The sequence below is a fragment of the Vulpes vulpes genome, chromosome 10, assembly GCF_048418805.1.
Source record: "Vulpes vulpes isolate BD-2025 chromosome 10, VulVul3, whole genome shotgun sequence".
In the NCBI taxonomy this organism is placed as follows: domain Eukaryota; kingdom Metazoa; phylum Chordata; class Mammalia; order Carnivora; family Canidae; genus Vulpes; species Vulpes vulpes.
The window spans coordinates 44,580,884-44,600,999 of NC_132789.1; the positions used below are offsets into that span (position 1 = coordinate 44,580,884).

Consider the following 20,116-nt stretch of genomic DNA (forward strand, 5'->3'; position numbering starts at 1 on the left):
AACTCTCGGGGCACCTGGCTGGCTCAGTTGGTGGAGCAGGCAACTCTTGCTCTTGGCGTTGTCAGTTCAAGCCCCACACTGGGGGTAGAATTTACTTAAAAAATATTCTTGGGGGATCCCTGGGTGGCGCAGCGGTTTGGCGCCTGCCTTTGGCCCAGGGCGCGATCCTGGAGACCCAGGATCGAATCCCACGTCGGGCTCCCAGTGCATGGAGCCTGCTTCTCCCTCTGCCTGTGTCTCTGCCTCTCTCTCTCTCTCTCTGTGACTATCAAAAATAAATAAAAAAATTTTAAAAAAATGTAAAAAAATATATATATATATTCTTGGGGGCGCCTGGTTGGCTTAGTTAAGCGCCTGCCTTTGGCTCAGGTCATGATCCCAGGGTCCTCGGATTGAGCCCCATGCCTGGCTCCCTGCTCTGCTGGGAAGCCTGTTTCTCTTTCTTTGCCTGCAGCTCCCCCTGCTTGGGCTCTCTCTGTGTGAAATAAAATCTTTTTTAAAAATTTAAAAAATATTATTTTGGAAGCAGTCAAATAAAAAATGAATTTAGACGTGAGATAATAGGAAGCAAAGGTGAGCAAATACTTTGGCAAAATGTGTAATTCCAAACAGCTAGGGCCAGTGGAATACAAAATGAAGTATATCAACAATCCAAAACCAAAATTCCAAAGAATATCAGCATGGTAGAGTCGGGAAGACCAAAGGAACATAAAAGACTCTAACTTGTCTCCTCCCACAGACACAAAACACATCAACATAAGTAACCCAGAAAGTGATCCAAAGCCTAGGAAACAAACTGCATGACTAAAGGCAGGGAAAGGGCCACACGGAGGCGGCGGCAGCCGGTGGGCAACAGTCTCCCGCCAGGGGAGAGTGATCTCTGTAACACTTGCCTGTGAAAGTGACAGGGGCCAAATTTTGTTACATTCTCACAACCAGAGGATTTAGCCTAGGGGTTTAGCACTCTGGTGGCTCAGCGTTGGGAGAGCCCAGAGGGCCTTAGGAAGCATCCGGGCCCTAGAGAGCCAGCACAGCCAGTGCAAATACGGCAGTGAAGTGGCAGTTTGAAGAACCCTAAAGGGTGAGGGATTTGCTCATCTTAGAGCACGGCCTGGAAGGACAGGGATGGGAGGAAGATGCCTCCAGGAACAAAGGAGCTGGGAGGTACCACTGCCTCCTACCCACCCCCCCTCCCCCACTTCTGCAGGTCTGCACTCCCCAGTCACATTTACCTTAGTTGTGGTGCTGCAGGCCCCACCTCAGAAGACCAGTGCAATCCCTGCCAACACATCTCTTGACTCTTTCCGGGATCCCTGGAGGCAGCAGGGGGGTGGGGAGGGGGCGTCAGGTCTCCCTTTCCAAGCAGACCACCACATACATTGTTAAAATGTGCCCCACCCTGCTGGGCATCAAACGCTGCCCACAATGGTCAGAGAGAACCTCTGCACACAGCTGGACTGAAGGAAACAGAGGCCAAGACTCCACATCAGAGCACACACAACACACATAGGAGATCCTCCCTGAAGTGCCAGCCCCTGGGGGACAGAGGACACGGCACTGCAGGGCACTACAGGACCTCCTCTTCATAAGGCTATTATTGGTAAAAGTAAGAGAAGTGGCTCACTTCCCTAACTCACAGAAACAGACAAAGTTAGACAATATGAGAGGACAGAAAAAGATGTCCCAAATGAAAGAACAGGACTGAACCACAGCAAGAGACCAAAGCCAAACAGATAGAAGTAATATGCCTGATAGAGAATTTACAGTGATGATCATTAAGCTACCCACTGAACAGAAGAGTGGATGAGAACCAACCTGACACCAAGAACATATTAAATGAAATAAGAAATACACTAGATAGAATACAAATCAGGCTAGACTGGAGCAAGGGAACAAGTTATAACCTGGAAGACCAAGTAATGTGAAAATAACCAAGGTGAGCAAAGGAAAAAAAATTATGCACGTGAGAGTAGTCTAAAGGAACTCAGTGATATCAAGTGTAATGATATCTGCATTGTAAGAATCTCAGAAGACAACAGAGAAAAGGGGGTAGGAAATTTATTTGAAGAAACAATGGCTAGAAACTTCCCTAATCTGCAGAAGGAAATAGATACCTAAATCCAGGAGACACAGCGATGCCCCCAAAACTTAAACCCAAGGAGGTCTACACAAGAAACATAGTAATTAAAATGGGAGGAAATAGTGCTAAAGAAAAAAAATTTAAAGCTGCAAGAGAAAAGACAGTTACATACAAGGGAAACTTCAGAAGGCTATCAGATTTTTCAGCAGAAACTTTGTGGGCCACAAGGAGTGGTATGATATATTCAAAGTGCTGAAACTTGGGAAAAATCTGCAGCCAACAATACTCTTATCCAGTAGGGTTATCATTCAAAATGGAGTTTCTCTGACAAACACTAAAGGAGTTCATGAACACTAAATGAGCCCTTCGAGAAACATTAAAGGGGACTGAGTGGAAAGACCCTAAGTGAGAGTATAAAAAGCAAAAAACAAACAAAAACCCACAAAAAGCAGTAAAAATAAGTATTTCTGTAAAAATACTTTTATCAAGGGATTCATAAAAGGATTTAAATGACAACACATACCTAAAACAGGGAAGAGTGGAGTAAAGAATAGGTTCAAATCTAAGCAACCATCAACTTAACATAGACACTGTTACATACAAACCTAATGGTAACCAGAAGTGAGAAACCAGTAATAGATATGCAAAGAATCAAGGGAAAGAAATCAAGTATATCACTAAAGAAAGCCAACAAACCATGACAAGAGAAGAAAGGATCAGAGAAAACCTATAGAAACAACTATAAAACATGTAACAAGATGGTGATAAATAGTACCTATCAATAATTACTGTGACTACATGGACTAAATGCTTCAATCAAAAGACAGTAACAAGAGTGGATCAAAAAAACAAGACCGAAAACAAACAAACAAACAAACAAACAAGACCCAAATATATGCAGCCTACAAGAGACTCATTTCAGACCTAAAGACATCTACAGGTTGAAAATAAGGAGATAGGAGAAACATTTATTATGTAAATGGACATCAAAAGAAAGCTGGAACAGCAATATTTGTATTAGACAAAACAGACTTTAAAACAAAGGTGGTAACAAGAGACTCAGGACACTATATAATAATAAAGGGGACAACCTAACAAGAGGATATAATAATTGTAAATATTAATACACCCAACATGGGAGTGCCCAAATACATAAAACAAACATAAAGGAAATAATTGATAATAATACAATAATAGTAGGGGATTTTAACACCTCTCTTAAGTCAATGGGACATGTCATCCAAATAGAAAAGCAACAAGGAAATAGTGGCTTTGAATGACATACTGGACCAGATGGACTTACAGAACCATTCAGAACATTCCACCCTAAAAGAGCAGAATACATATTTTCCTGATGTGTACTCAGAATATTCTCTAGAATAAATCATGCATTAGGCCACAATACAAGTCTCAACGAATTAAAAAAATCAAAGTCACACTGAACCTTTTCTGAACACAATGCTATTAAACTGGAATCAACTATAAGAAAAGAAAAAAATCCAGAAATACCACAAATACACAGAGGTTAAATAACATGTGATTAAAGAGTGAATAGGTCAACCAAAAAGACAAAGAAAAAATAAAAAATTACATGGAAACAAATGAAAATGAAAAAAAGATGGTCCAAAATCTCTGGGATGCAGCAAAAGTGGTTCTAAGAGGGAAACTTAAAGCATTACAGGCCTACTTCAAGAAGCAAAAGAATCTCAAATGAACAACCTAACCTTACACCCAAAGGAGTCAGATAAAGAACAAAATCCAAACACAGCAAAAGGAAGGAAATAAGATCAGAACAGAAATAAATGATATAGAAACTAAAAAACCCCAACAGAACAGATCAATGAAACCGGGAGATGGTTCCTTATAAAGATCAACAAAATTGATAAACCTCTAGCCAGACTCAAAACAGGGAGAGTGAGGGCCATATAAAATAATTAATCAAAGAGGAGAAATAACCACTAATACCACAGAAATACACACTGTAACAGAGTATTATGAAAACTATATGCCAACAAATAGGACAACTCTTATATGACATGGGTAAATTCCTGGAAACATAACCTACCAAATTAAACCAGGAGAAACAAAATTTGGATAGACCACCAATTACCAGCAATGAAATTCAATTAATAATCAAAAAACAAAGGTCCAAGATGAGATGGCTTCACAGGCTAACTAACTCTACCAAACATTTAAAGAAGAGTTAATACCTATTCTTCTCAAAGTATTCCTCCCCTCCCCCCCCAAAAAAAAGAAGAGGAAGGAAAACTGCCAAATTCATTTATTTGATGAGGCCAGTATCACCCTGATACTAAAACCAGATGAGGACACTACAAAAAAAGAGAACTACAGCCAGTATCTCTCATGAATATAGATATAAAAATCTGCAACAAAATATTAGCAATCTGAATCCAATAAGAAGTTTAAAAAAACATACACCATGATCAAGTGGGATTTATTCCTGGGATGCAAGAGTTGTTCAGTATTTACAAAGCAATCAACATGACTGTCTTCAATAAGAGAAATGATAAAAACTATATGGTGGTTTCAATAGATAAAGAAAAAGCATTCAACAAAGTACAACATCCATTCAGGATTAAAAAAACCCTCTGCAAAGTAGATCTAGAGGGAACAAACCTCAATATAATAAGGCTTTATATGAAAAACCCACAGCTAACATTATACTTGATGGTGAAAAACTGAGAGCTTTTCTCTAAGGTCAAGAACTCTAAGATAAGGATATCCACTCTCAACGCTTTTCTTCAACATAGTACTGGGAGTCCCAGCACAGCCATTAGACAACATAAAAAAATAAAAGGCATCCAGATTGGTAAGGAAGAAGTAAAACTCTATTTGCAGATGACTATATAGAAAACCCTAAAGACTCTACCAAAAAAACTACTAGAACTGACAAATGAATCCAGTAAGGTTGCGGGATACAAAATCCATGTACAGAAATCCTGTTGCTGGGATCCCTGGGTGGCGCAGCGGTTTGGCGCCTGCCTTTGGCCCAGGGCGCTATCCTGGAGACCCGGGATCGAATCCCACATCGGGCTCCCTGCATGGAGCCTGCTTCTCCCTCTGCCTGTGTCTCTGCCTCTCTCTCTCTCTCTCTCTGTGACTATCATAAATAAATAAATTAATTAAAAAAAAAAAAAAGAAATCCCGTTGCTTATCTATACACGAAAAATGAAGCAGCAAAAAGTGAAATTAAGAAAATGATTTCATCTTAAATTGCACCAAAACCAATATAATATCTAGGAATAAGCTTAACCAAAGAGGTGAAAGACCTGTAGTCTGAAAACTTTCAGACACTGATAAAGAAATTCAAGATGATGCAAAGAAAAGGAAAGACGTTTCATGCTCATGGATTGAAATAATACGTACTGTTAAAATTGCTACATTACTCAAAGCAATCTACAGATTTAATGTGATCCGTATCAAAATTCTGATGGCATTTGTTCAGAGTTAGAACAAACAATCCTAAAATTTGTATGGAGCCACAAAACCTCAAACAGCCAAAGCAATGCTAAAAAAGAAAAACAAAACTGGAGGTATCACAATTCCAGATTTCAAGTTATATTACAAAGTGGTGGTAATTAAAGCAATGGCAGTGGCATAAAAACAAACATAGGTCAATGGAATGGAATATAAAAACCAGAAATAAACCTGCAATTGTATAGTTAATTTATCTTCAACAAAGGAGGAATGAATACAGAGTGGGAAAAAGATAATCTCTTCAACAAATGGTGTTGGGAAAACTGGACAGCAAGCAATATGCAAAAGAATGAAACTGGACCACTGTTTTTCTTCATATACAAAAATGCTCAAAATGGATTAAAGACCTAAATGTGAGATCTGAAACCCTAAAAATCCTTGAACACAGTACAGGCAGTAATTTCTCTGACACTGGCTGTAGCAACATTTTCCTAGCTGTCTCCTACGGCAAGTGAAATAAAAACAAAAATAAACTACTGGGATGACATAAAAAGTTTCTGCACAGCAAAGAAAACAACAAAATTAAAAGGCAACCGGCTAAGTGGAAGAAGAAATTTGTAAATGACACATGCAATAAAGGGTTAGTATCCAAAATATATAAATAACTGACACAACTCAACCCCCAAGAACAAATAGTCCAGTTAAAAAATGGGCAGAAGACACGAACAGACATTTCTCCAAAGACATCCAGGTGACCAACAGACACATGAAAATATGTTCATCATCAGGGAAATGCAAATCAAGACTATAATGAGACATCCCCTTACATCTGTCAGGATGGCTAAAATCAAAAGCATAAAAAACAAGAGTTGGTGAGGATGTGGAGAAAGGGGAGCCCTCGTGCACTGTTGGTGGGAACACAAACTGGTGCAGCCACTGTGGGAAACAGTATGGAGGTTCCTCAAAAAGTTAAACACACAGCTATCCTACAATCCAGTAATAGCACTACTGGGTATTTACCCCCAAAAAACAAAAAAACAAAAAAACAAAAAAAAAAAAAACACTAGTTCCAAGGGATTACACGAACCCCTGTGTTTATTGCAGCATTATTCAAAGTAGCCAAACTATAGAAGTAGCTAAGTGTCCACAGATAGATGGAGTGTTTATTACAGCCATAAAAACAAATGAAATCTTGCCATTTGAAACAACATGGGTAGAGCTAGAGAGAGTATAATGCTAAGCAAAATAAGAGAAAGACAAATACCATATAATGTCACTTATATGTAGAATTTAAGAAACAAACGGGGGAGAATAAAAGATAAACCAAGCAACAGACTATAGAGAACAAATTGATGGGTTACCAGAGGGGAGCTGGGTGAGGAGAGAAGATGGGGGAAATAAGCTATAGGGATTGAAGTACTCTTCACTTATTACAATGAAAAGAACAATTAATGGCAGAAATAAGTTCTCATAGCAATAGTTAAAATGAATATAAACATCTTAAACTTAACAGACTCCCACCCCTTCTTTTCCATCATCACCTACTCCCCCTGCATTAGCGTCTGAAGAAGCAAATGGTAGGGAGTAATTGGTGAGCCTGGAGCCCAGAAGTCTGCTGGTGAGGGGTGGCCCAGCGAAGAGGCCCAGCAGCAGAACAACTGAGGTGGTGGGTGGTTAGCATGGTAAGGAGATGGATTCACGTTGTGCAAGGGAAGGGATTCAGGAAGCAAGCACATACTGAGAATAATGGAAACCAGATTTCTCAGTTTTGTAAAAGGATTTATGAATGTGTAAAGGGAGAAGCCTAGAAAGAACCTCAAGAGGTTGACCTGACGGGAAGAGACAGTAAGAAGTCACAGGCTACAAAACATAGGTGGAGGATAGGTATAGTTACGTGATATGTGTCTATACTCGGTTATGGACTGATTGGTTCTACACATCAATAGGACACAGAAACACTTTACCTCAGTAGACGAGCACCAAGTGCTAAGGCATTAGGATTCCATGACGAATTCCAAGATTAGGGCAGGGAAAGTACAGAATAATCTTGGAACATCTTGTTTTAAGTAAATGCTGAAAAAATGATGGGGATATATCAGAAGGACACAGGAGTTGACGGCTTCCATTGGTTAAATCTAGGACAATTTGCATATTAAAACAAATAATAAGAGCATCAGATTACAACCCAACAAATAAAATAGGAATCCAGGAGTCTATACCGATATAAACAAATTAGTAAAAAACTTAAAAAGATTCTAAGAATTCTTTATACCATCTAACAATATAAGGGCAAAAATGACAGGAAAACATTATCAGGCAAATGTTAACACTGGGAAAGGTAGGGGATCAATATTTATAGTGTCTAAGACAGAATTCAATGCAAAAAAAAAAAAAAAAAGGTGAGGGATTATATGCTGCTAAGAGCAATCAACCAAGAAAATGGATATTAGTATATCTCAAAAAACAGCCTGAAAACTGACAAAATTTCAGGCAAAGAAAGGTTAGGTGGATAACACTTGGGTTAAAAAAGGAAATGAGGAAACACCTACAAACAGACTGATGATAAAATCAGGTCTGAATCTGAGGCACCATTAAAGAGCTAAAGGGAAAAATAGATTTGAAATCATTTTTCATTTTCAAAAACTCATTTTCAGCTATAAGAATGGTTAAGAATGAATGACGCAATCATTAATTTTAAAAATGAACAAAAAAAAAACCCCACCAAAAATAAAAAAATAGTAATAAAGTCAGAAATAAGTAGAAAAGGAAAGTCTTACAAAACCAAATGATGGTTCTCTGAAAGATTCTTAGGTAAGTTGGAGCAGAAAAAAGAGAAAACGCAAACAGAATACCAAATACATAATGGAAGAAGGAAAAAATCATAAACCATGTTAATAAAGATGGACATATTGATCAAGCTATGTGAAACTTATAGAGAAATATAAAATTGAGGAGAAAAGTTACAGAGAAGTATAAAAATCAAATTGACATCAAAAACTTGAAAAGGCCAGTGAACATTCAGTAAACTAAAATGGCAAAGACCTCTTCTTTATAGAGGGATAAAAACAACTAAAAGAATTCTAAGTTTCACAGTTTGACTATACATTCAAAAACAAAAGTTTTCTCTAAGTTCCACAGAATGGAATAAATCCTGCCCAACTCTTTTTAAGTCTAGTGATTCCAAAATCAGATGAGAATTCAAGAAAAAAATTTAAATGTTTCACTTGTGATTACAGATACAAAAGAAAAATAACCAAAATACAAGCTAGACAAACCTAACAGCATATACATATTTTTAAAATTAAAAAGGCCTTAAAAAAATTAAAAAGCGCTTGTCCACGGAAAGCAAAAACTGTTCAACATAAGAAAATTCTGTCAATGTGTTTTGTAACATTAATAAAGGGAAAAAAAAAAGAAGACTATTAAAATAAATGCAAAAAAATTTGTTAAGTTCAACACTTTTTATAATTGAAAGAAAAACTAATGGCAGAGATTCCTGAGTGGCTCAGCAGTTGAGCACCTGCCTTCGGCCCAGGGCATGATCCTGGAGACCCAGGATTGAGTCCCATGTCAGGCTCCCTGCATGGAGCCTGCTTCTCCCTCTGCCTGGGTCTCTGCCTCTCTTTTTCTGTCTCTCATGAATAAATAAATAAAATCTTTAAAAAAAGAAAAGAAAAGAAAAACTCATGGCAAACTGGAATAGAAGGGGATGTCCTTGGTAAAAATTATATACCTAAGCTAATAGTATATATAAAAAATACATGTAAAATTAGTTTCATCAAAGAATGCAAGGATGGTTTGATATCAGAAAAATCTATTGATTTTCACTAAACGAGTAAGTGAATGAATAATACAAATTATTGATTAGCTACACAAAATGCATTTGGTAACAATCATTTATTTAAAGGGGGGGGGCACTTTTTCCTAGCAAAAGCTATCAAAACTCTTTTTTCCTTTTTCTTTCTTTCTTTCTTTTTTTTTTTTTTAATTTATTTATGATAGTCACACAGAGAGAGAGAGAGAGAGAGAGGCAGAGACACAGGCAGAGGGAGAAGCAGGCTCCATGCACCGGGAGCCCGACGTGGGATTTGATCCCAGGTCTCCAGGATCGCGCCCTGGGCCAAAGGCAGGCGCCAAACCACTCCCTCTTTTTCTTTTTATTATTATTATTTTTTAATCAAAACTTTCTTATCTTGATGTTTAAGATTGCCTTCCAGACTGGATATACAGTTGACCCTCAAAAAAACATGGCCTTGAACTGCATAGGCACCCATACACATGAATTTGTTTTGTAGGAGAGAACTGTAAATGTGTTTTCTCTTCTTCACGATTTTCGTTAATAAGATTTTCTTAAAAAAAAAAAAAATAAGATTTTCTTTCCCCTACATTACTTTATTGTAACACAGCATGTAATACATATAACATACAAAATCTGTGTTAACTGTTTATGTTATCAATAAGGCTTCCAGTCAACAGAGGCTATTAGTGGTTTAAGTTTCTGGAGAGTTAAAACTTCTACTGTGATTTTCAACTATGCAGGAATTATCACCTCGACTCACATGTTGTTCAAGAGTCAACTGTATAGTTCGTTGATTCTTGCAGTAATGGTTTTTATATTCCAACAGCAGTATGCTTGGCATTATCCATTTTTCTAATCTGGCCAATCCTAAGGACATGAATTGATAGGTTTGAAGAGAAATACCATGATTACTAAAGGAGTCTGAAAATCTCTCTTCATACACCTATTCCCTGTTTGGGTTTCTCTTATGAAGTATTCATTATTCTTTGTTCAGTTTTCTTTATAATTCAGCAGTTTGGGGTGTATATTCTAAATATATATCATTTGGTAATTTTACGCATTGCAAATACAGGTATTCCCACTTTTTTAAAGTGTCAGGCCATTTTACTTTTACAAAAAACTTACATTAGAACCCATTTTTGCTAACCAACAGGTATCAGAAGAGGATTTTTACTTTCACCAAAAGGCAGGACACAACAATAGTGTTCTGAGTTTCACAGCTAGCCCATTCAGAGGCAGTGCGCAGCCCGAGGAGCGAGAGCTACACGTACCACCAAACTCCTTTCCTGGGAACTACTCTCAGCATCAAACACCTTAGTCTCCAAAACTTTGCATGATGTCTGTGAGCACCTGTGCTTTATCTTGGTTTATTTTTCTACATATGTTAGCAAAATGTGCCCTGAAGTGTCAGAAAAGCCTCAAAGAGGTCAATTTGGGGTCTGGGAATGCTTAAAAAAAAAAAAAAATTCCATATAAATTAATGGTAATGTCTTCTCCATTCTACACCGTTTAGGTTTACTAAAGTTTCACAGCAACGCTGTACCTTCAGAGAGCGGGGAAACCTGTATCCTCTCTGAGCCTGTCATTTGTCATCTTTTATCGAAAAACATCTTTAATTTCCATAGAAAATAAATATATAAATTTTCTCCATATAGTTTGTGCTTTGGAAATTTTAAGAAGCTCCTTCTCTCCCCCAGATCACAATATTTTTCATATTTCTATTAATTTTATCATTTTACCTTTCACATTTAAGACCTTTAATCCATTGAGAGCCCACCTTTGGACATGATGCTAGTTAGGTATCCTGTTTTTCTCCATGTAAAAAGCCAGTTTTCCAACACCACCTACTAAAACAAACACAGGATTTTTGTATATTACTTAATTACTAAATACTTTATAGCTTTCACTGTCACTCTGAATAGTATCTTTTCCTTTTAATTACATTATCTAATTGGCTGCTGCTCTAGTAGAAAAGTGCTTGAAATTTTTATCAACTATTTTGTAGTTATCATCCTTAAGCTTATTTTGAATAGTTTCTTTAAATACATAGGTATACCTGAACATCTGAAAATATGACTTAATTTAAAAATAATGAGTTTTAGAGGCGCCCTGGCTGGCTCCGTGGGTGGAACATCCAACTCCTGTTCTCAGGGTCATGAGTTTAAGCCTCCCACTGGGTGTTATCAGTAACTTAAAAAAAAATAAAGTAAAAATAATGAGTTTATTTCTCTTCCCAATACCAATAGTATCTTTCTTCTTTTTCTTTTCTTATGGTCCAGATCAGAACTTCTCGTTCTATGTTAAACAGCAGCCTGATACTGAGCGTAGTAAATCTGTTAGTCAGGAAACTGGTTTGGCTACTTTAGTTTGGCTGAAATAAGATGGCAGGTTTCTTTCTTTCTTATGTGAAGGTCTGAGGTGGCAGGCAGTTCAGCACAGAAGTGGCCCTGCCTTATGAGGCTGATGTGCTTTCGATATGCTCCCCTTTCCCACATAGAACTGGTTTGCCATGAGCACAGTGACACTCTGGCCCATGGAAAAGAGGAAATTACAAGAGGAAGGCAAGCCCTTTCCTTTTTAAGATGTGGCCTGCCAGTGATAAACTACGGTTTCCATCCCATTGGTCAAAAGTCAGTCCCATGTTCACACTTAGTTGCAAGGTAGCCTGGAAAAGATAATCTCTTACCAAAGAAACTACTGCCTAGCTAAAACGTGGGGGAGCAAGGGGTGGTGTGAATGAAGGAAGAAGTGCGGAGATGTATGTTGCTGTACAGCTGTCTTGCTCCCAAGTCATCGTATTATAACCAAGTAAATGAAATTTCATTGAGTTTCTCCAATTAAAAAAGAAAAAAAAAAAGATATACCATGCATTCCTTTTTTCGATGTAGTAAGTTATTAGTGGATTTTTGTGATGTCGATTACTATTCATATGCATATAAGCACATGAGTGAAGAACTTATGATTACATATGGTATTTACTCATTCTAAATATTTTATTCAAATCGTATAAAGGTATTGTGTTTTGCGGAATGAGAAGCCATGAACTTAGTGAAAATTCAGGGCACAGGAAGAGGATTAACACTGATATAAAATCTTGCTATATGCCCAGCAATTTGCATGTTATAATAAAAAAAAAATCCATGACACCCGAAAGCCTACATATTCCAAACTTATGGAAGAGTTATTCTTATTCCTACTTTATAAGAAAACTCAGGCACACAAAAATTAAGTAATTTACCTAAAGCTACACAACCAGTAAGTGGTAAGACTAGGCTCCAAAGCCTCAGATCTTCCTACTCTGTTAACAATGCCTCTCAATGATTATTCTTTCAACAATAGACAAGAGGAAATTAGTGCTTAATTCTTTCCTAAAATTTCAACTCCATACCATACAGAATTTTTTAATTTGCATGGAAAATAAACTTCTGAATTTGATAGAAAACTGGGATTCACACGCACAAATTCGTTTTACTTTGCAATTCTTGGAAAACTCCTGTTTTACGAAATTCGGAATGCCAATAGGCAGTAGACTAGAAACAGTTGATATGGAATCTGAAACTGCACAAAACCAAGGTAGAGCTAGAGTTGAAGAAAGATGCCAATTAGTCTCACACTTCCAAATTGAGTACGTATTTTCCTTAAGAATGGATCTATATTCTTTATCCCAGTCTCACAATTTCAAAATCATTCAAGGTAAACTGATGCCAGCTTTGTAAATCTTAAAAAAAGTTTGCCTCAAATGAAACAAATATGTGATACTTGGTATTTCTAGCTTTCAGAGCTTTGAATATAGTTAGCTTTAAAAAAATGGGAACAAGTCTTTTGATGGAAAAAAGAAAAAAAAGTGAAAACTTTGCAGTGAAACAATACGTTTACTGGACTAAGTAAAAACCAAATAATTTATTTCCTGAAAACTGCTCTCTCTTTGAAATATACCATCTGGTGGCTCATACCCATAGGTTAAACAGAAAAAAAATATCTAAACTTCGTTGAAGACAAAGAAAAGGAATAACTCACCCATCAAATACAAATATACTATTTTATTCTAAGGGAATATTTCTGTGGTTTCTGCAAGGGGAAAACCCAAAAGTGGTTAAAAAACAAAAAAGAACAGAAAGGATAATTTAGATGTTTCTCGTTTGTTTGATGTTTTTTTCTCCCCTGGAAATAAAAATGCAATTTTACATAATTTTAATAAAATTTTAAAAAGCAAATAGTCTGACACACATATCAACAGCTACGCTTATGAAGAATGACCAATAATTAAGATTTTCTTTTACGAATTAATTTAGGGTCTGGACAACTCTGTGGACTAACATGCAATTGAAGTCCTGATAAAGTTATTGACCTGGGTATTGACTGTTCTCAATTAAAAGATACAGATTTCTTTTTTTCTCTCTGGTGTTTTCTAACAAGGTATCTACTATACCAACAATATTTGTTCTTGATACAACTACAGAAGGGGAAATGTTAGTGTTTATACAAACCATAAAATTTGTATAGTGGGGGCTATTACAACTGATGTTTCTGGATAGTTTATTGGCAGACTTATCAGACAATCCAGTTGTTTTTCCTCCATATCAAACAAAATCTGGATGCAAGAAGTTTTCCAGTCAGAAATGACAAACACAGATGGAATTAATCATACAGAACTGGGGCAGATTTACTTCTTTCACACAGTTCCTGGTAACCAAAATGAAATTTGTTACAGGCAGAGGGACAGAACCATCAAGTACACAACGTCAAAAGGCCTACTTTTTAAAATTTTATTGTACTTAAATGACTTTCATTTATTTAAAAAAAAACAACAAAAACACCTGCCACCCCCATCTAAAAAATGGGACATATTGGAAAGTCTTTCAGGGTTAAAATTTCTAAGAGGCTTTTTGGATTTCTCTCATTTCTATCATAGGGTCAAATTTACCTTAGCTAAAGAAGTTCTGTGATTGGCCAACATCATAAAAGCTTTGAGTCAAAGTTTTCTGGGGGAAGAAACTGAGAATGAAGATAAGGGAGATGGACTGAAATGCCAAACACACCTATGACTTGCAATCCTCAAAGAACTACTAAAACAGCTAGAGATTGGAATAATGCTATAAGACCTGTTGTGGATATGCAAGACAGTCAATGTCTTTATATCCTAACCCCAGAATCCGTATTTTCAAGTTTCTTAGGGCAACAAGGTCATCTTCCAAATTGCTAGGACCTTTTCTACCATAATTCTGATAGCTAAGTAATACTGTGTCTTTGTGGAATTACCCACAGGTTTTGCCAGAGTAAGGAGAGAGACTTTTCTTTTTGAAATGACAAGGGCCTCCAGAAACTGGCGCAAAAGACAAAATAAGGATTTGGGAAACAGGAAGAAAAAACAATGGGAGAAAAGCTGCCATTTGGGGATGAAATGAAAACAAAAGGAGAACCCCCATTTCTGTGTACCACAGCTCATGCTATGAGACAGCAGCAATAAAGGCTGACACCCAGAGAAGTGGGCATTTTAGTGGGTTTTCTACAAACATTTCAAGACACTTGGGGTCTAACAGGCTCCACAGATTTTCTGTGTGCATAATCAGCTCGTGGAGTTTCAGCCCCTTTACACCTCAATTTACCCACATCTAGACCCACAGCAGAGAAGGCTAGACCCAGAAAGTGAGAGGGACACATTACTGTGTGAACAGCAGTGAAGGCCTTTTTCCCTGATGTGAGGGGCCCATGGCAAAAGCACCAGAGGCTTCTATCCTTCACAGAATTGCCTTGGCAGTGAAAATCAAATCAAGACCACTTCACTCTCTACCTTTTAAGAAAAAGTTGAGTAATTTTATTGGGTCTTCAAGTCTGGGTCCCACAGTCCTCATCTGATGTCACTCTTAGCTCTGCACTGATTTCTCCTCTGACGTGCACATAGGGCTTGCCCAAGTAGCCTACTGCAGCCGAGGCTTTATTCCAAAGCTACCTCTCTAAGGTCTAAGGTTTCTATGGTAGAGTTTTATACAACAGTTTTCCTTAAAAATATTCCACAATTTGTTATTCCCAAACAAAATAAGATTATGCACCACTCAGAGAAATTGGTTAGTCATTCTGAAGATGTCTAAGAACTATATCACTGCCAAAGAACAACATTTCTCAGTTCGTATTCTTTCCTTCAGTTTTCATTTGTACATCCACACTGTGGTTCACGAGTCATCTGTTTTCCATTATCTTATAATCAAGTCAAGAGGACTTGGACTTGTACATCGTTTTCCAAAGCTGGATGCATTCACAGTTTGGTGCATACCCATGTGTATGAAAATAGGAACCCCACTTCCACTTTAATCTGATAATTCAACATCAGAGTCTTCTGATTTGGCTTTGGCAAGTTCTTCGTGTACCTCCCTCACCATGAGAATACGTGTTAACATGGTGTCCAGGGTCCCAGGGTCTATCGGGAATGTGGAGTACCACATGGGGCTATTCGGAACACAGGAGCGCTCGGGTTGCAGGTAAAACACATCATTCCTCTGCTTCACACTTTCAGAACTATCCATAGGGGGAAAAAAAAAGAAAGAAAGAAACTAAGGAAATTGGGGATCAGAAAGTATAGGAAATATATAACTACTCTTTAATATAGTGGCTCTCACCTTGTTCCCCGCTGTAACTAATGTCATAGATAAGCAATGCACCCAGGGAGATAAATAAGTTTATAGGCTTTTCGCCCCAGGTGCAACCTGTAACTGCACATTTTTTCCTCGTACACTCACCAGACATGAGTATAATGTTAATAGAAGACAAAGTATAAATCATTCACAAACCTTAGTATTAGGAGCAATAATTCACCTTACATTTGTGACACTATGGCTAAGAAGAACCACATACCCTCAGTACCCAATATCCCCAAGAGCACTCAATACATATTACCACGGGGCAAAACAGTGGCTGTATTTCTTTGAAAAAAAAAAGTGCTTTAGTGTGGCTCTTATAATTCTAAAGTCTTAAAGTTTCTGTAAGAGAAAGACCACTCAAAAAATATATATTCCTTAAAAATAGTTTTTCTATTTATAGGTTTAGCTGTACAGCCTCTCCTCTAAAAACAGTAAAATCCCAACTCTTTAGTTATCACATAAAGGTTGAATAACAGTTGTAAAGATCAAACAGCTCTGGTTCTTGCTTTTTAAGAGATTTTCAGGAGAAAAACAAAAACAAAAACAAAAACAAAACTATCCAGATAAAGTGGTTTGCTTCTGGGTCCAAATTCCACACAGATACGAGAATAGGGACAAAAGGAAATTAAAGGTACACCCTTGTTGAAAGTCATATTTCTGATATTCAAGCATCGAAAATCCAAAACATGTTAACTACTGAAGTGTACTGAATCTAGTCCAGAGGAAGACTGCTTACCATTTTGACAAGTAAAACTCATAAAGTCGAACTGGGCATCGTAGTGGGTTGTCAGTATTCTCGGCCATCTCCACACCCATTGGAACCTCATCATCTTCATTTCGTTTCCTCTTGCCAACAGTGAGTTTATCTTGAGACGGGAAATAATAAAAGATTACAAAAATCTTTCCTTCCAGTCTTAAGACATCCACTGAACTTCGTTTCCAGTCAGACTGTCACTCCGTTCTCCTCCGGTTCACTCACTCATCCCACAAGCATGGACTGAGCACCTACAGAGGTGCTAGACAGTACGTTAAGTACTGCTTAATAGCACCGAACAGATCGAAGTCCCCATTCTGTTAAATTTATGTTGCCCTGTTCATTGAAGTGGGTGCAGCACAGCAATAGCATGGTACTGGGGAGGGAGGTAGGCCTTAATTTTGAACCCGACTCTGTTATGAAATTTCACTAGGTGTATCTTTTTCTTAAGATTATTTATTTATTTATTCATGAGAGGCAGACAGAGAGAGAGAGAGAGAGAGAGAGAGAGCGCGCAGAGACACACAGGCAGAGGGAGAAGCAGGCTCCATGCAGGGAGCCCGATGTAGGACTCGATCCCAGGTCTCCAGGATCACGCCCTGGGCTGAAGGCGGAGCTAAACCGCTGAGCCACCAGAACTGCCCCTCACCAGGTATAGCTTAAGTCACAGCAAGATAAAGTAGGAAACAGAGGGTTCTAAATGCTCTTCTACACAAGAGATCAAGATAGCTGTCACTTCTTTATCTGAAAATACTTTTACTGTGAAGCATCAGTGTCCACCCAGCACATGTTTAAGTTTCTTTTATCTTGTCACAGTATTATGAGAATTGGAATCTTTGTTGGGGGAAAAAAGTGCTCAGTAAACTTGACTATCTGATAAAAAAAAAAAAAAAAGAGCAAATAGTTTTTCACCAACAGAATTTTACAGAGGCCAAGGGTTACCAAAAGAAACCAGGGTGAAGATAGAGAAAGTAAGACTGTTTTTTCTTTCCCACTTTCTCCATTCAGGCTTCAAGAGAAGAGCAGTGGGTAGTGGATCTGCTGCAAACCTGAGGAAAAAGGTTTTATTCTTCTTTTCTTACAGTGGCTCTTAATAGCTGGTAAAGAACTTTCCCCAGCTTCCTGCATTAGTTATTACTTAAAATTCACCCCAGTTTTCTATTGAGGATACCTAAATATAAAAACTTATTCATTCAGAAAAGAAGCTGAACTTACTTACTACCAGTCTTGTAATGCATCTCATCAGAAACCAGGAAATGTTACCTGATTGCCTCTCCCTGCCCCCAATTAATATTAATTAAGAACACAGGGCAGCCCGGGTGGCCCAGCAGTTTAGCGCTGCCTTCCGCCCAAGGCCTGATCCTGGAGACCCGGGATCGAGACCTGCATCAGGCTCCCTGCATGGAGCCTGCTTCTCCCTCCCTCCCTCCCTCTCTCTCTCTCATGAATAAATAAAATCTTAAAAAAAAAATTAAGTGCACAAAGTGGCCTATATACAAACAAAATAAAGGAGACAGAACATAGTTGTGGGGTGAAAAAGCACAACGGTGTTACATTTTCTAAAGAAAAGGAGCAATGGAGAAAGAAGTTAACACAACCAAGAACATAACAATTATTCTTTATAGACTTTAGTTTCAGTAATTTTTAAATTCTCACATTCAAAATATTTATTATCCCAAAGAAGTAACAACTTGATTTTGGGAACTTTAGAACTTACAATTTTGATTAAAATTAATATGTTTAATTTCTAGTTCCATAATATGTTAACTTTTTAAAATGTGAAAATAAACTATTATATAATAAGCTGTTTTAGGAACATAAACTTAGAAAATTGTGATTGCTGACATTATTCCACCATGTACAAAAGCAATACAGGTCTTCCTCAACATACAATGGGGTTACGACGTGATACACCCATCCAAAACTGCAAATGCATTTAATACATGTAACCTAATGAACATCGTAGCTTCAATGTGCTCAGAACACTTATGTAGCCCACAGTTGGGCAAAATCCTCTAACACAAAGCCTATTTTATAATAAAGTATTGATTATCTGATGTCACTGATTAAATACTTCACTGGAAAGTGCAAAAGTTGAATGGGTACAGAATGGCTTAAGCGTACAGGTTGTCTACCCTCGTGATCACGGGGCTGACTGGGAGCTGCAGACGTGCTGCCCAGCATCACATTGCATTCCACTAGCCGAAGATACAAAAAGTTCTCACTCAAAGTACAGTCTCTACTGAATGCGTGTGTATCACTTTTTCACAACTGTAAAGCTGAAAAACTGTTAAGTCAAACCCCATCTGTATACTCTAGGCCAACTTTTAAGTTTCTTCAGAAATTGATAGTTAATGTTAGCTAAAAAGAGATGCTCTGATTTAAAAAAAAGGTTTAGAAATAGATTTAAAAACTAGACAGGTTCCTTTTAACTAGCGATTGGCTGATCTTCTGCCTCTAAATCAGTGACTTTGATTCTTATATTTAAATTCCCTGGAAAGTTTTACAATGCACATTTATTTGGGATCTAATCCTGACCAATTAAATCAGAATTTCTAATTTAAAAGCCAATAAAAGTACAGAGAAGCAACTGATTGCTCTCATTTTGTGGCAAGCCTTTAATTAACCTAGCCCTGACAATAAAAAAGCATCTATATATCAATCTAAAGCTACACTCTTCCCTGTCTCCAATTTAGTTACCTTTCTGTGGTAAATCTCTATTTGTACACTAACCAGACTTGGAACAGAAATCACACAAACTCCACCACACACCTGGTTCTGACTCCTGCTTCTGTAAAGGGGGGAAGAACCTCAGATATGTCATCTTGGTGCTATACTTCAGGGTCCTGGTCCGTCTCATCACGTGAGCAAAGGAAAGCTTCAAGTGCTCAGTAACATTCTTGAGTTGAAAATATTTGGTATTGAAGAAAAGGAGGGTGTTCAGGAGGACGATTGGTGAGTAAGCGCCCAGCTGTTTGCACTCCCACAAATGCTCTTCTTCAATGCGAGAGAACATGTAACCTGGACCGAAGAAGGGAGAAGGAAGTAACACTACTAAGCTCCTGCTAAATAGGACCAATTAATTTCTTAAATTCTCAGACAGGAAAATATGAAAAAAATGACCCACTGTCCCCATCTTTTCCCCTCTTCTTATATGGAAAGCCAGAAAAGGCACCGCAAAGAAAGAGCAGATGATTCCACTGAAACAGACACTGTGAGCAATCCACTGAAGCAGTTTTAATCTATTGTTATTTTAGACCAGGGTTTGGGAAACTTTTTCCGTAAAGAGCCAGATGGTAAACATTTCAAGTACTGTGGGCCATGGAGGCTGGACAACACTGTTGTTACTGAAGATAAGGAGCCACAGACAGGCAAAAAAAAAAAAAAAAAAAAAGGAGCCACAGACAATA

At 37.7% G+C, this 20,116-nt stretch overlaps 1 protein-coding gene across 12 annotated transcripts in view; it reads right to left on the minus strand.

Annotated features, from left to right (window-relative positions):
- Positions 1-1,246: 1,246 nt before the first annotated feature.
- ZMYM4 (zinc finger MYM-type containing 4) overlaps positions 1,247-20,116 on the minus strand; it is a 141,921-nt gene continuing 123,051 nt past the window's right edge. For 11 of the 12 annotated variants that reach the window (XM_072723869.1, XM_072723862.1, XM_072723861.1 and 8 more), the window contains 3 exons: positions 19,479-19,727; positions 16,689-16,818; positions 13,338-15,830 (listed from right to left, as the gene is read on the minus strand). In XM_072723869.1, the coding sequence (XP_072579970.1) occupies positions 15,623-15,830; positions 16,689-16,818; positions 19,479-19,727 (587 nt within the window). In that variant the 3' untranslated portion in view covers positions 13,338-15,622. Of the gene's footprint in view, positions 1,314-7,482; positions 7,592-13,337; positions 15,831-16,688; positions 16,819-19,478; positions 19,728-20,116 lie in introns of those variants that run through there. The other variant, XM_072723868.1, reaches the window with a different exon arrangement.